The sequence below is a fragment of the Mustela erminea genome, chromosome 8 (assembly GCF_009829155.1).
Source record: "Mustela erminea isolate mMusErm1 chromosome 8, mMusErm1.Pri, whole genome shotgun sequence".
Classification (NCBI taxonomy): Eukaryota; Metazoa; Chordata; class Mammalia; order Carnivora; family Mustelidae; genus Mustela; species Mustela erminea.
In genome coordinates, this window is record NC_045621.1 from 60,798,310 (window position 1) to 60,813,334 (window position 15,025).

General features: G+C 36.5%; 1 protein-coding gene across 5 annotated transcripts in view; it reads right to left on the reverse strand.

Moving 5' to 3' along the window:
- Window positions 1-15,025, reverse strand: part of GRB14 (growth factor receptor bound protein 14) — a 115,074-nt gene that overhangs the window by 61,020 nt on the left and 39,029 nt on the right. Inside the window, exon 1 of one of the 5 annotated variants that reach the window (XM_032355789.1) lies at window positions 579-800. The exons of the other annotated variants lie outside the window; for them this stretch is intronic. Coding sequence (XP_032211680.1) covers window positions 579-641 — 63 coding nt within the window. The 5' untranslated portion in view covers window positions 642-800. Of the gene's footprint in view, window positions 1-578; window positions 801-15,025 lie in introns of those variants that run through there. 5 annotated transcript variants of the gene reach the window in all.

Genomic DNA, 15,025 nt, shown 5'->3' on the forward strand with positions numbered 1-15,025 from the left:
GCATTAATAATTAACAGAAAGCTCTTTCACAAGGGAATATAATGGAAAGTTTTTCTTAAGCAAATAGGCAGCAGCTCAATAGAAATCAGTAGAAACCAGAGAATAAACTGGTGCCATATGTTTAAACAGAAAAAACAATAATACAGTCCATTCAACAATGAAGATGGATGTACTATGAATTATAGTGAAACAAAGGAACTGCTTCTCAGTAAACAAATATAAAACATAATAGCTAGCAGATTTCCTATTGAACTGAAGGCAAAGAGGCCTAAAGTTACAGAAAGAAAAAAAAAAAAAAAAGCAAAAGATTCAGTATACTCTCTAAATCACAATGCCCTGAAATCGAGACCGAGCTGCTTTTACATGGAGAATTTTTACCAGAGGTACTCTAGCGCGGCATTTCCCCCCTTTGTCTAATTTCACCTAATATCCCCCTTTAATTGCCTCTAGCCTCAATGAATGACAGCCTCTCTCAGGATATGTAACTAAAGTTTCCAGTGTATTAATAAACACACAGTAACAGGAAGAAAGAAAAACAGCAAGGAAAAGGAAAGAACAAGGCAAAAGAAGTCACATACCCTTTTCTGTAGGACTATTGGCGTTATTGTAGGCAGAGTGACTCTTCTCGCACTCAGACTCATGCCTGCTCTTCGTGGAAGGAACCCCTCTCATAGATCATGGGTGAAATGAAAGAAATCTTTTACAGTTACTCCTTGGAAATCTCAGGGCTCAGTGCAAAGAAACTAGGAAAGTAATAAATGTCACTCTGCTTATGTGATTCCAATCTACCCAAAGCCAATTAAGGATGGCTGTGGGACAGGACAAGGCAGTGACCAATCAAAGCCGGGAAAACTCCGCCTTTGTCCTTGGAAACACATTCTGATACTTTTGTTTATGATATTTAAAGAACCAGATTAACAGGCATCTAGTTCACTTAACTTTTTTTTTCCAAAACAGTGCAATTTAATGCCATCTTTGTTGACTAAGCAGCTATGTCTTTAGTTTACTAAAACATTTCAACATATGGCAGATAAGAAACTGTTTACATGGATCTATTTAAAGTACATAAATATGCAGATGAGCTAAATTTACTTATGCAACTCATAAATTCGATAAATGGGTCGATTAGAACATATTATATAAGGTGCAAAAAATAATCCTGAGGTTAGAATTGGTCTCAAAGTATTAATTTATGTGTTACAATAAAAGGTTTTTAATATTCACTTATGCATTTCATTTCTTAACCAGCTAAAATTTTTGTATTATGGACTTTTCAGCTATCCTTAAGGTTATACGCTTAAGTATTTCTGTTAATTATTTCCTTAACAGTCAACCTAAAAATAATAATGTTAAATATAAAGGGCGCATTAAACCACAATATGTGAATTTCAAATGTTTATCACTTTTAAAAAAGCACAGAATTCTTTAACTCAGCATCTTTCACTCAATTAAAAGCATTTAGACAATAATCACTGCTCAATGCAAACACAAAATTTTAACAACCATTTTGCCTTTATTCTTACACTAACTAAAAACTGTATTTTAAAAATGTGGGGGGTTTGGAGGAGAGTCACAACTAAAATCATTGATGGCTAACAAGAAAATTTTCAGAAATTCAGTGTTTCTAAATAAAGAAAAAAAGAAACACTCAACATGACAAAAAGTATCATAATATTAAAACTAATCTAAGGTATTAGGATGGTAAGATCCCTGCTGGACTGATGACTTCACAAGCATCTACTCTGCTCTTCAGCCACAGCACAGGGAATGAACCACTGCAGTCAGTAGGAGAAACCGTCTTGTAATTTCTAGCTTACAAGGCGGTTGTTGTAGTAACAAGGCAAAATGGAAGATTCTAGGCAACTCAGACACAAACTTTCCATTTCATTATCTAGACTGGTACTAAGCAGGGTTCACTTAACTGCTTTACACTTAACGCTTTTGGGGTAGGTTTTATATGCATAATGATCTCATATTCCTCAAAAGGAAAAGAGACATTACAAACTCTACAGAATTCCCTACTTGGAATTTCAAAACCTGCATAGATTCCCCAGAAAGGTAGCGGGGTGGGGGAGTTCACTGAATATAAAAAGTCACAGATGGATCTAGTTTGGGGGCATTCATTTGATCCTTATCCAATTAGGTTTTCGTGCTCTTTTAAAATAACAGTATCAATAAAAACTTACTAGTACTGGAATAGAAAATAAAAAATTAATTTAAAAAAAAGAAAATTAAAAGAAAGAGAAAATTAAAAAAAAAAAACTTACTAGTACTGAGATGGGAGTTACCATTTGTAAAGTGGAAGATTCTGGTTTAAACTTAAGTCACTTTTTTGGCAGACCAACAATAACAAAGCACACAGTAACTACGTCATTTCAAGATTATTATCTGCAGTATTTGGCTTTTTCTTTCTTCTTTTCTCAATTTAATCTTCGGACATTACAAAGAAGTGCTATCTCTGGTCTCCAAAATGGGGTTTGACCATAATCAACGCAATTCATGTCACTAAATAACGAGGCAAAGTACCCACTATGCATGAGGCGGTGTGTTTGGTGGTAGGAACATACTATTGACTAAGATATGGTCACTGGCTCAAAGTAGAATAGAGGGAATTCATATTTAAATTAAAAAAAAAATCATACTCAGGAGTGGGCTAAGTGAGTCTAACAGTGATTAAACTTAAAAATACTAGGGATGCACCAAAGTAGAAGAAACTACACCACTTCAAGGAGGAAATGACATTTTTCTTGACAAGTGATTAGAGGAAAAGACTATGCAGAACTTGATGCCTGATGGGGAGATAAAATGAGGTTCCCAAAGCTGATTCCACATTTTGAGGTCTAGGCAAGTGGGAAGTCAAAGACGCTGTTTTACTTCACACTACAGAGCTTTTTATAACTAAAAACGAATCCTTCAAGTCAAAATGATGTCCAGGCTCTATATTTATTACAGTGCAATATACCTGCCCTATAAGGGCTTTGAAAAACACTTGACAGACAACCAGTGTGATAGGTCATCTCTTCAGAACACTTGAAAATTGAAGTTTATAAATTTTCAGTGAAAACCATGAAGAGCAAAATGTGGCATTTTGTGACTCTGTGTTGCCAAAAAGGTCATTGTCTTTGAAAAATGAGACTTGCATACACTTTTCCTAGTCAATAGGCTGAAAGACTAATGAGATGACATTCACGCTTACGACAGGCAGAGTCTCATTTTTCAGTGATCTTTCCAAGTGTTCATATTGACTGTGCTTTATCTTACCTCCCACTTATTGTAGACACTGATTTAAAATTTAACTTTAGCCTATGCTTTTTCTTACCATTATTATAAATGACTTTCACACTCACTAACCTTGTCACCTGATCCTTAATTTCTTCAGCTTCTGCAAAATGAGGATAAAAAGCCACGGCCAACAATTTATGAACTGCTATGAGGGTCAAGGAAATCAAGTTTGCATACGGTCTGGAAGGGACCAAGGCAGGGGCTGAAAACCCTACTGCTGAGAAGAATGGGGCCTACGATGCATTCTCCTTAGACCCATGTCACAGGTCATTATTTCCAAAACCAATATTTGGTAGAACACGGTTGTATGTTATTTTGGTCCTTGCTCAATACTCTGACTGAAGGAGTGCATTTTGCCACTCAAAACATGCATACCAAGGTTTCAGTGTGAATTAAGAATAACAAAAAATAACCACGATTATGATCTTTTTTAAAAGATTTTATTTATTTATTTATTTGACAGACAGAGATCACAAGTAGGCAGAGAGGCAGGCAGAGAGAGAGGGGAGGAAGCAGGCTCCCTGCAGAGGAGAGAGCCCGATGCAGGGCTCAATCCCAGGACCCTGGGATCCTGACCTGAGCCAAAGGCAGAGGCTTTAACCCAGTGAGCCACCCAGGCGCCCCCACTATTGGGATTATTAACGGTAGTTATGTGAACACCCACTCTGAGCCAGGCACAGAGCTAGCTTTCACTGAATCCTTACAACAACACTGTGAGGGAGGCACTCACTCCTCAGTAGATGAGGGAACAAAGGCCAGAAGAACGGTAGCTAAGAAATGGTCTCAGATACAAATACATATTGCAAAAGAACTTGCCCAGGTTCACGAAGTGCATAAGTCAATGAGTCCTGATGAAAACCAGATTCGCCCCTTTCCATGACACCCCACTATTCTACCCTACAATATTCTCTCCCACATTATACTATATAATTTGATATAATGTTAGAATAAAATGTCATCATACGGGGCTATTTCTGAGGTACCTAAACATGTGTTAGTTCTCCTAATTCAGTAAGTAGGTGTTGAGGGCCCTACTATGTGTCAAGTCCTATGCTATTTGCTATAGGGAATTCAAAGTTGATAGTTCCTGATTCCTGTTTGCCAAAGGAGCTGACCCATGAAGACATGTAAACAATTAGTCAAAATAGTATACCAGGTAGGATCTGGGCAAAAGACAATGTTACATAGGCACCAACCAACCTCTAGATTCCAAGCCAGACCTTCAAATCTCTTCCCCTACTCAAGGCCAACAGAAGCTTCTTACAGATCCCAAAGGCACATTCCATATGTCCACCTCTTTGTTTCTAATGTTCACTCACCAAATGCCACCAAACTTTTGAGGCCCAAGACAAGGCACAGCTCTTCCGACAGTGACACTGATCACACTTCCTTCAAACATCTCTCGTGGGTGAGGGGTACGAGTCTACCTTAGAACTGACGGGTGGAGAAGAAGGCAGTCATTCCTCCATCTAGATTATACCATTCTTTATTTTGCACATTTTTAAAATTTAAACTTTTCTATTGCTCGTGTCTTGCTCTGTACATACTAATACACTGTTTTGGCAACTAATAAATCTTTCCATAGGCCCTAGTTTTCTGCCTAATGAAAGTACAGTTCTTAAGGGTGGGACCCAGTCTCTTATTTCCTCTCCTGCTCCCAGAATACCTAGCAGAGCACTTTCTGTACACAGTAGGCATTATGCTCACTCACAATCATTGTGGAAAGACTAGTCACTCCGGTTACATAGCAGACAAGCCTCCTTTCTTGTTTTAACAATTGCTTGCCTTATGATTTATTCTGAACAAAACCACAGTCTTCTAGACAAGAGCATTTGGACATTCTTCTGCTACCTGACATAGTTCTACTAGTAGCAGTAATGTAAACACTAAATTTAACTGTTGTCCTAAGAACACTGATTTCACAGAAAACTTAAAATATTTTATCATAGCAAATAACAGGCCAGATCTTCAGACATAAACTCAGTACCTCTAGTTCTACCAGCTCACACTAAAGTGCTTTGCTTCCCTATGTATGTGCCATGGCATCAGGCTTCTCCCTTGGTGAGCCGGGACTGGTCTCCCTCTCTCCTGTTTTGGCCTCCATCCTGACGGCTACTTCCTTCTGTCAGGAATGGCTATGTTTATTTTCAGGGATTCAAAGTCTAAAAGAAAATTTTCTCTTTCAAAGAAATGACTGAATGACTGACTTATACACCCTAGTGATGATAAATATGACCAATCCACAGTTCATTCAAGTATTTTGAAGTGACTATGTATGCCACACCTGACATAGTTTTCTAGAAGCATTACACCTGCCTACCAAGGAACTACTATCTAAAGAGTGCCGATGGACACTTAAAAATAATCACAACAAAGTGTTCAGTTCTGTAAATCAGCACAAATCAAGTACTGGAATGGTAAAAGAAGAAGAGCTAAATTCACCATGAGAGAGCGAACAAGTTCCCTAGTAAAAAAAAAAAAAAAAGATCAGAATGAAGATAATTCTGGGGCCCCTGGGTGGATCAGTTGGTTATTCATCTCTCTCTTTTTTTTTTAATATTTTATTTATTTATTTGGAAGAGAGAGAGAGCGTGAGAGGAGAGAGGTCAGAGGGAGAAGGAGACTCCCTGCCAAGCAGGGAGCCTGATGTGGGACTCCATCCTGGGAGTGCAGAATCACAACCTGAGCCAAAAGCAGTTGCTTAACCAACTGAGCCACCCAGGTGCTCCTGCATCTTATTCTTGGTTTCAACTTAGAAGCTCGTGAGGATGGTGAGATCGAGCCCCGTATCAGGCTCTGCACTCAGCAGGGACTCAGCTTGAGATTCTCTCCCTCTGCCCCCTCTCCCCCATTGCGTACATGCTCTCTCTCTCACTCACTCTTTTCCTAAAATGAATTAATTAATCAAAAAAAAAAAAAAAAAAAAGAATACAGGTATTTCCAGGTAAAGAAAACATAAAGATGAATCTGGGAAAACATGGAGGGAAGAGCCAGACAAGAATGGTCATTCTATGTCACACTGAGCAGTTTGACTCTCATCCTTAAAGGGAACCATATTTGATAAGAAGTGAATTTTATCTCAGTGTGGAAGATGAAGTGTGTCATTTCTGAGAATGGTAACTAAAAGAAGAAAAACAGTCGGAAGGACCTAAATGAGTCCGAGAAAGAAATGGAAATTACCAGATTAGAAAGAAGTCAAGATTTCAAAAGATAACAAGGAAATAGAAACAGCAGGGTCAAGTAGCCAAACACATACAGACGTCATTAATTGTTTCCTAAATATGAGCTTACAACACAAGTTCTAGAAGTATAGGCTGTAAAAAGATAAACATCTTGCCTACACTCTTCATATTTCATATACTTTAAGGTTTTCTTAGGAAAAATCATCTCTGAAATTTTGGAGAGATAAGACGAGGAGAACAGACAGAAAACAAGCACCTACCTTTCTTCATGCTCCCATAACCTTAAACTGACAACAAGAAGAGGAGCAGAGGGTAGGGGGAGTAATTTCCTTGGTAAGAAAGAAGAAATCCTTTCTCTTTTTCTAATTGTGCTGGGATATAAGGAATGTACTTCAGTTGACCGTGCACTAAAATAATTTCTAGAAGCTAGAATGTCATTGGGATTAGACTGATAAGAATACATGCAATTATAGCAGGAATTTATGTTAAGAGAAATGATGTAAGTAGATTAAAAGAAAGTAAGATTAGAATACATATATATATATATATATATTTTTAAGATTTTATTTATTTATTTGACAGAGAGACAGCAAGAGCAGGAACACAAGCAGGAGGAGTGGGAGAGGGAGAAGCAGGCTTCCCCAGGGAGCAGGGAATCTGATATGGGGCTCGATCTCAGGACTCTGCGATCATGACCTGAGCTGAAGGCAGACACTTAATGATTGAGCCACCCAGGTGCCCCTAGAGTATATTTTTAAAAAAATATAGAGGCTCATTATAAATTCCGTTTCTTAAGAGTAAAGGAATGTCAAAGCTGAGGCAACACAAAATTTCCCCAAAAAGACCAAAAAAGGGGAAACAAATCTAAATAAGTACTTCCACATAAATAAACAAACAACCAAGGATTACTAAACATTTGAAGAAAACAAACAACAGGACAAAAGATATAAATATGAACAACAAAAAGAAAAAAACCCTCCCAATATATCAGAGATAATTCAGAAGACAGAATATTAAAATGTCTAATCGGACTCCTGAGATCAGGTGAAGATTCAAGGACTACAGCATTGATAAAATAGAACGCTGTGTAACAGGAGTGATCAAAGAACCACGGACCATTCTTTGATATTACAAATGTTTAGAAATATAATTATTATTATAATAAAACTAAAAGCTAATAAGTGGCATGGAAGATAAAGATGAGAGAAGGTCTCCCATAATGTAAATGTCAAGGAAATGAAGAAAAAAGAAAGGAAAAAAAAAAACAAAACAACATGGAGAAACAATCCAGACAGATCAACACATAAAATATGAGTCACGGAAAGAGTAAAAAAATAAAGTAAAAGAAATAAGAAAAGGCAGAAGAAAAGATCCCTGAGCCAATGTAGGTTACAAACCATTAAACTAAAAAGACCCACAGATGGCTAAGTAATTTGAATGAAAAAGGAATCATGCTAGACAAATAGTGGCAAATGGGACAACTTCAAAGAGAAAGGATAAAATTCCTAACACTTCAGAATCAGACTGGTAACAAAATATAATCCCATTTCACATTAATATCCTCCAAGAATGTAAGCGCAAATATCCTCAAAAAAAGAATAAAACCCAAGGGCACCTGACAGGTTCAGCTGGTAGGGTGCAACTCTTGACTAGGGGTCGTGAGTTTGAGCTCCATGTTGGGTGTAGAGATCACTTAAAAAACAAATAATTTTTTTTTTAAAGGCAGAGAAGAGGTGTCTGGTGGCTCAGTCAGTTATACATCCGCCTTTAGCTCAAGTCAAGATCACAGGGTCTTGGGATCGAGCCCCACATCAGGCTCCCTGCTCAATGGGGAGTCTGCTTCTCCCTCAGACCCTTCCCCCTCTTCTGCTCTCTCCCTCTCAAATAAACAAATAAAATCCTTAAAAAATAAAGAATTAAATTAAATTAAAAGGCAGAGAAAAAATAAAAACCCAAGGAAGTCAGAAATTCGTCTTTGCAGGGAACAGGATACCCCTGTAGCAGTAGGAAGCCATTATATGAAGAAAACTTCACACTTTCCCATTTCCATTAACACAGAAGAATCAAAGACTGAAAAAAAAATTCAAACACAAAAATGAAAAGGCTTCTTAATTTAGTACTTGGACCTTGGCTTTCTTCCTCATGAAACTCCCATAAATACATTCGAAGAAACATCTCCCCCTTGAAGATGAATAATAAAATGGAACCATCAATGAATCCATACAAAGATACTAACAATGGACAAAAAGGAATAAAGTAACAGGAGAAATAAATGGCAGGAGATGACTATTTGGAAGAAAAGTTCTGTCAAGACTGGATAAAATATAAGACCATACATTAAACTAATAATAAAAAAGAGAATTAATGAAGCAAAATCATGTATGTTCACCCAGAAAATTTAAAAGCAATATGGAAGAAACAACAAGACAGTAAGAGATGAAACATTAGCGGGCAGAGTTCAAGAGATTTAACTGCTGTATTGAAATCACTTAAAATCAGAGTTAAGGTAAACAAATGACAGATACAAGAAAAGCAGCCAAAGAGAGAAGAAAAACTGTTTTAAATTTAAGCATTAAAAATAGAGACAAAGTTAAGGAGATCTCTACACCTGTAACTGAAATCTCCATAGACAAAAATCAAAATAATGGAAAAGAATACATGTATTAAGATAAAAATATAAGAAAAATTTTGAGAGGCACCTGGGTGGCTTTCAGCTCAGGTCATGATCCCAGAATCCTGGGATCTAGCCCTATGTTGGGCTCCCTGCTCAGTGGGGAGTCTGCTTCTCCCTCTGCCTCTCTCCCCTAACCCAGCTTGTACGCTCACTCGCTCTTTCTCTCTCACACAAAAAAACAAAATCTTAAAAAAAAAAAAAGAAAAGAAAAAATTATGCAATAAAATACCTATTGAAAAGGCATGCTTCCAGGGCACCTGGGTAGCTCAGTGGGTTAAGCCTCTGCCTTTGGCTCAGGTCATAATCTCAGGGTCCTGCAATCAAGTCCCGCATTGGGTTCCCTGCTGAGCAGGGAGCCTGCTTCCCCCTCTCCCTCTGCTGCTCCCCCTGCTCGTGCTCTCTCTCCTTCTCTCACTCCCTGTCAAATAAATAAATTCTAAGAAAGAAAGAAAGAAAGAAAGAAAGAAAGAAAGAAAGAAAGAAAGAAAGGAAGGAAGGAAGGAAGGAAGGAAGGAAGGAAGAAAAGGCACGCTTTATCAGAGAAATTCATTTCAGGAGTCAATACCAAATTACCTCAGTTAAGTTACTGGTCTTCAAATTTAAAGGTTTCTTGGGCACTGCGCCCCTGGGTGGCTCAGTTGGTTGAGCCACTGTCTTTGGCTCAGGTCATGATCCTGGAGTCCCATGGAGTCCCGCATCAGGCTCCCTGCTCAGCAAGGAGTCTGCTTCCTCTACTGACCCTCCTCCCATTCACACTCTCTCTAAAAAAAAAAAAAAAAAAAAAAAAGAAAAGAAAAGAAAAGAAAAGAATTCTTGAGTGTCGAGACAAAAAAGCTCCAGCAGCTTTAAGGAGTGAATCCACCAGCTGCAGTATTTCCCTACAATACCACCCAACCACATGCTTAGGAGGACCTCACTGCCACTTGTTACAACAGTGGGTAGAGTAATGCCCATGAAATTCCTGAGGAAACAAATATTTTGAGATTTTAAAATGTAGCCAAACTCAATTATAAAAGCAACAGCCAAAGTTCAAAAGTTTTGAACATATGCAAACACATAAAATCTTGTTCCCATGGGATCCTTTTGAGGCATTTACTAGAAGATAAACTATAGTCATCCAATAGATGGCTGAGAAAAATCAGAGTAAAAGGACTATAATGAATACCAACACTACTTATGGGACTAACACACTACATCATTGTGTTGCTATAATAAAATATAAGTAGTATAAGCTTTAACAGTGCATAAGTGATAAAACATACCAAAAAAAGATGAAAGTTGAGGAGGAAAAACATGGAACATTACTCAGATCAAAAGATATTATTCAAAACTGATAAATCGCAAAAGAATTTAAGTAAATTATTTTATAATGCTAAAATCAGCTAGTAGAGAAGAGAGAATCAAGAGGAAAAATATTAATTTTATTACTGCTCCTTAGAGGAGATTAATAAATAATCTTTAAATAAACAAAAGGATTAAAGTTTTTTATATCATTGCAGTCATGATGACAAAACATAAAACTTTCTAATTAAGAGAACACAATGCTAAAAAGGCAGAACACATTGTGAATTATTTCCAAAACCTATAAGAAATATAAAATAAAATAAAAGAACAGTATTCATACCAAACTTTCATGTTCTCTCAGTATTTAAGAGAACCAAACTTACTTACTGAAAGGAAAAAAAAAAAACTCCACATTTGAATTATAAAGCAAATGCCAGTTTATTCTGTGGGAAAGAGATCACTATGAGTGAGAAAGTCTGAAAACAAAAGGATGGGTGGTGAGAAGGGGGTAAAAAGGAAGGAAAGAGGGGTGGAGAAAGGACCGAGAAGCAGACAGGGAGGGAAGGAAGGAAGATGCACTGCTCAAATGAGGGTAAGACTGAACTCAGGGCAGAAGAGCAATAAACAAGCAATGAAGGAAACTTTATAATGCTGAGTGATATAAATCACAATAAAAATGTGTTGACTATGAATATCTAGGTGTCATATAATACACACGTGTGATGCATATATTATAGGAGATATAGGAAAAATCAGATAGAAACATTATTAACCAACTCTCTCAAACCATGCAGAACAAGAAGTTTTTGTTTTGTTTTGTTTTTTTAAGTAGGCTCCACACCCAGCATGGGGTTTGAACTCATGACCCTGAGACAAGAATCGCAGGCTCAGCCAACTGAACCAGCCAGGAACCCCAAAGAAGAAGCAGACTAAAAAATACCTATAAGTATTAAAAATATAAATAGGCTAATATGATTAATAAAATATTTAACTGTTATATATTGAATTCTCAGGTTATATCAGAGATTATAACTTCTATTTAAGTAAGTGATTTAACAATAAAAATCTGGTCACATTCTAGGTCACAGATAAAACTGCCCCAAATTCTAATACTGGAAAGAGTAGAAACAACAGTGTGTGATCATAATACAACAAAATGAAAATTGCTACTAACTCTGGGGTTAGGAAGCATCTAAAAATTTTAAGACTCTTCACATAACTCTTCCAACAAAGAAAAAACAGGAGTTGACATTGCAGACTATGTAATAGTAATAATGAATATGAATAGGAAAACATTATAAATCACATCTTATACTGCTTAAACAGTTCTCATATTATAATTCACCTCCTTAAGCAACTAATCTATTAATCTATTAATAAATAAGAATGGAAACAAATTCATTAGCATCCAAAAATTAGAAAATATCATGAAACTAAACCTGAAGAAAGCAAAAGGAATAAACGAACATAGGCAGAAGTAGAAATTAAAACTTGGAAAAAAGCAAAATGGTAGAACTGATAAATATCTGTTCTCTGGAGACAAAAATAAAATAGATAGTTGGGGAAACAAATCTAGGGGATAATAAAGTACCAATACACAAAAGAAAAAATAATACCAAAGAAATGAAGAAACAATTAAAAGAATATTAAGAAACTACTTCCTCCAATTTTATGCAAATAAAACATGGGTGAAATGGTTTATTCTTTAGGACAATATAATTATATATAGCGAATCAAAACAAAACAAAACAAAAAAAAGCCCAGAAAATTCGAAGACATCAATTACCAGAGAAGAAAATTGTCAGGGAGCTACCACCCAAAAAGGTGGGCCAGTTCCAGATAGTTTGTTTCACAGGTAAATTCTGTGTAACCTTTCATGAACAGATCATTTCTGTGCTATTAATTGCTGCAGAGTAAAGAAAATGTGAAATCATAGCCAAGAAAGTTAGAAGAACAAGATCAGTGAGGAGTGTCTTTCCATACCTGATATACTTAATATAAATCTATAGTCACCCACTTTTTTTTTAAAAAGTACTGAAACATCCATGTGTGTATGCAAAAGTTGACACTAAAAAGCGATGGAGAAAGGATGGAGATAATCAAAATACACTGACTGTAGCCATCTAAGTAAACTAAGGATACAGATTCTTTACCTAACATCATATACTTACATGGACTCTAAAATTTGAACATTAAAGAGAAATTTCTAAAAATTAACTAATTTATAAACAGGTTGGAAGAAATAACCCCCCCGAAAAATGGTTTAACAGTCTTGTGGGGGGAAAAGCCTTACTAAGTAAGCCCTACAAGCCATAAATAAAATCAACACATTTAACTCATAAATATTTGTAATGTCTATAGTATAAAAGACTCCTACCTAAAACTCAAGTGTAAGGCCCAGATTGACAGTAAGAGAGGATGAATATCCAGAATATATAAAGAGTTTCTAAAAGTCTGGGACGCCTGGGTGGCTCAGTTGGTTAAGCAGCTGCTGCCTTCGGCTCAGGTCATGATCCCAGCGTCCTGGGATCGAGTCCCACATTGGGCTCCTTGCTCGGCGGGGAGCCTGTTTCTCCCTCTGCCTCTGCCTGACATTCTGTCTGCCTGTGCTCACTCTCTCCCCCCCTCTCTCTCTGATAAATAAATAAAATCTTTAAAAATAAATAAATAAATAAAATAAAAGTCAATAGAAAAAAAAAAATACCCTCTCCTCAAAATGAACAAAGGGCAGAAATGAGCATACAATTCATAAACACATAAACATACCATGGAATATAAAAACTTGGAAAGATATTCCTAGTAATAAGTGAGACATGCATTAAAAAAAGGCATTTTTTTCAGAATTGGACAAAAATTTAAGATGGATAATGTCAAGTGCTGGCACCAGTGTTAGAAAAAGAGTAATACTCTCAAGTACTGATAAAAGTAGAACAAAAGGCAACAAACTTTAAGGAAGGAAATTCAGCAGCATCTATAAAAACCTTAAAAAGCCAGGGGTGCCTGGGTGGCTCAGCCAGTTAGGCATCTGACTCAGGTTCTGATCATGATCCCAGAGTTCTGGGATCAAGCCCCACGCCGAGCCCTGCACCAAGCCCCTCACTAAGCCCTGAACTGGGCTCCCTGCTCAGCAGGGAGTCTGCTTCTCCTGCTCCCTCTACCCTTCCTCCTGTTCATGCTCTCTCTCTCTCTCTCAAATAAATAAATAAAATCTCAAAAAAAAAAAAAAAAGTTCTTAAGAAGCTACACCCTTTGAAGTAAATACTCCTTTCCTTGTTCTCCACCAAAAAAGTAGCATAAGTATTTATGAAGACATGTGGAGAAATGTTCACTGCATTATTGTTTACCAGAAAAAAAATTAGAACTGACTGAAATGGTTGCATATTAAAATATATCACATTCAAACTATGGAATACTAGGTAGCAGTTGATAGCACTAAGGTATGGATTAACACAAAAGACCGCAAAACGATACTGTTGAAATTTTTAAATTACAGAACAGAACTTAGTATCACCCCATTTGTGTAAAAACAAAGAAAATGCTTGTACTTTTATATATGCACATTAAGTGTAGGTAAGTGCATTGAAAAAGACCTAGAAAAATTCATACCAAATTTTTAACAATCTAATCTTGAGAGGAAAGTGAAATTGAGGAGAGAGATAATCATGAACTGGTTATTTTCAATGTATTTATTTTTATAATTTTATATTAGTTATTATTCTGTAAAATTAAAATATAAAAAGCTGTAAGACTACTCACTAAAGGGCAAGTACTTAATAAAAATAGTGTGCCATGAGCTCTGACTGTTCAAATATTGTCAATGTCTCCTTAAGAACCTTTACTGTGTTCTTCACTTTTGAGCAGTTCTCTCTGATATTGACATTTAATCCGTTTTATGATATATTACCCATTTCTGTAAAATATATTGTTTTAAGGAGTACACATCACTTACACAATCAGCAAATATTAGAACTGTCTATGAGGCCATCTTGTATAACTTAGTACCCAGGAATTCCTTCTAAACTAACTCCTCTGGCCAGATGATCATTCAGCACACATTGGAAACCTCCAACTACAGAAAAATAATAAAATAATATTAAAATAATAACCACTGTGTGTTGGTATCTCTGGGTTATTAACTATTAGCTAAATGAAGGAGTGCTCTAGTTTTTAGGGGGTACTTTCTTGTGGTAAAGATCTCCTGCCCTCAAGTAAAAGAATCGAGTGTGATTTTAAGAATCATGAATAGCAGATATAAAATATATTTTCACTACCAGACATACATACCACCTCTATCTGGAGCATGTTCTACCTTCTATCTTTCTAATTAAATTAGAAACTGTTCCCCTCTGTCTTCTAAAGACCATCATTTTGTCTCCTGTAGTGTGCTGAGTAATGTTCCTTACCATCACCAAAAAAGTCCATGTCTCATCTCTGGAAGCTGTGTATACGTTATTTCACACAGTAAAAGTTTTGCAGATATGACTAAGTTAAAGATTTTGATTAAGGGAAGCTTATCCTAAGTTATCCAGGTGGCCCCAAAGTATTCATAAGGGTACTTATAAGAGGGGGGCAGGAGGGTCAGAGTCAGGGAAGGCTATATACC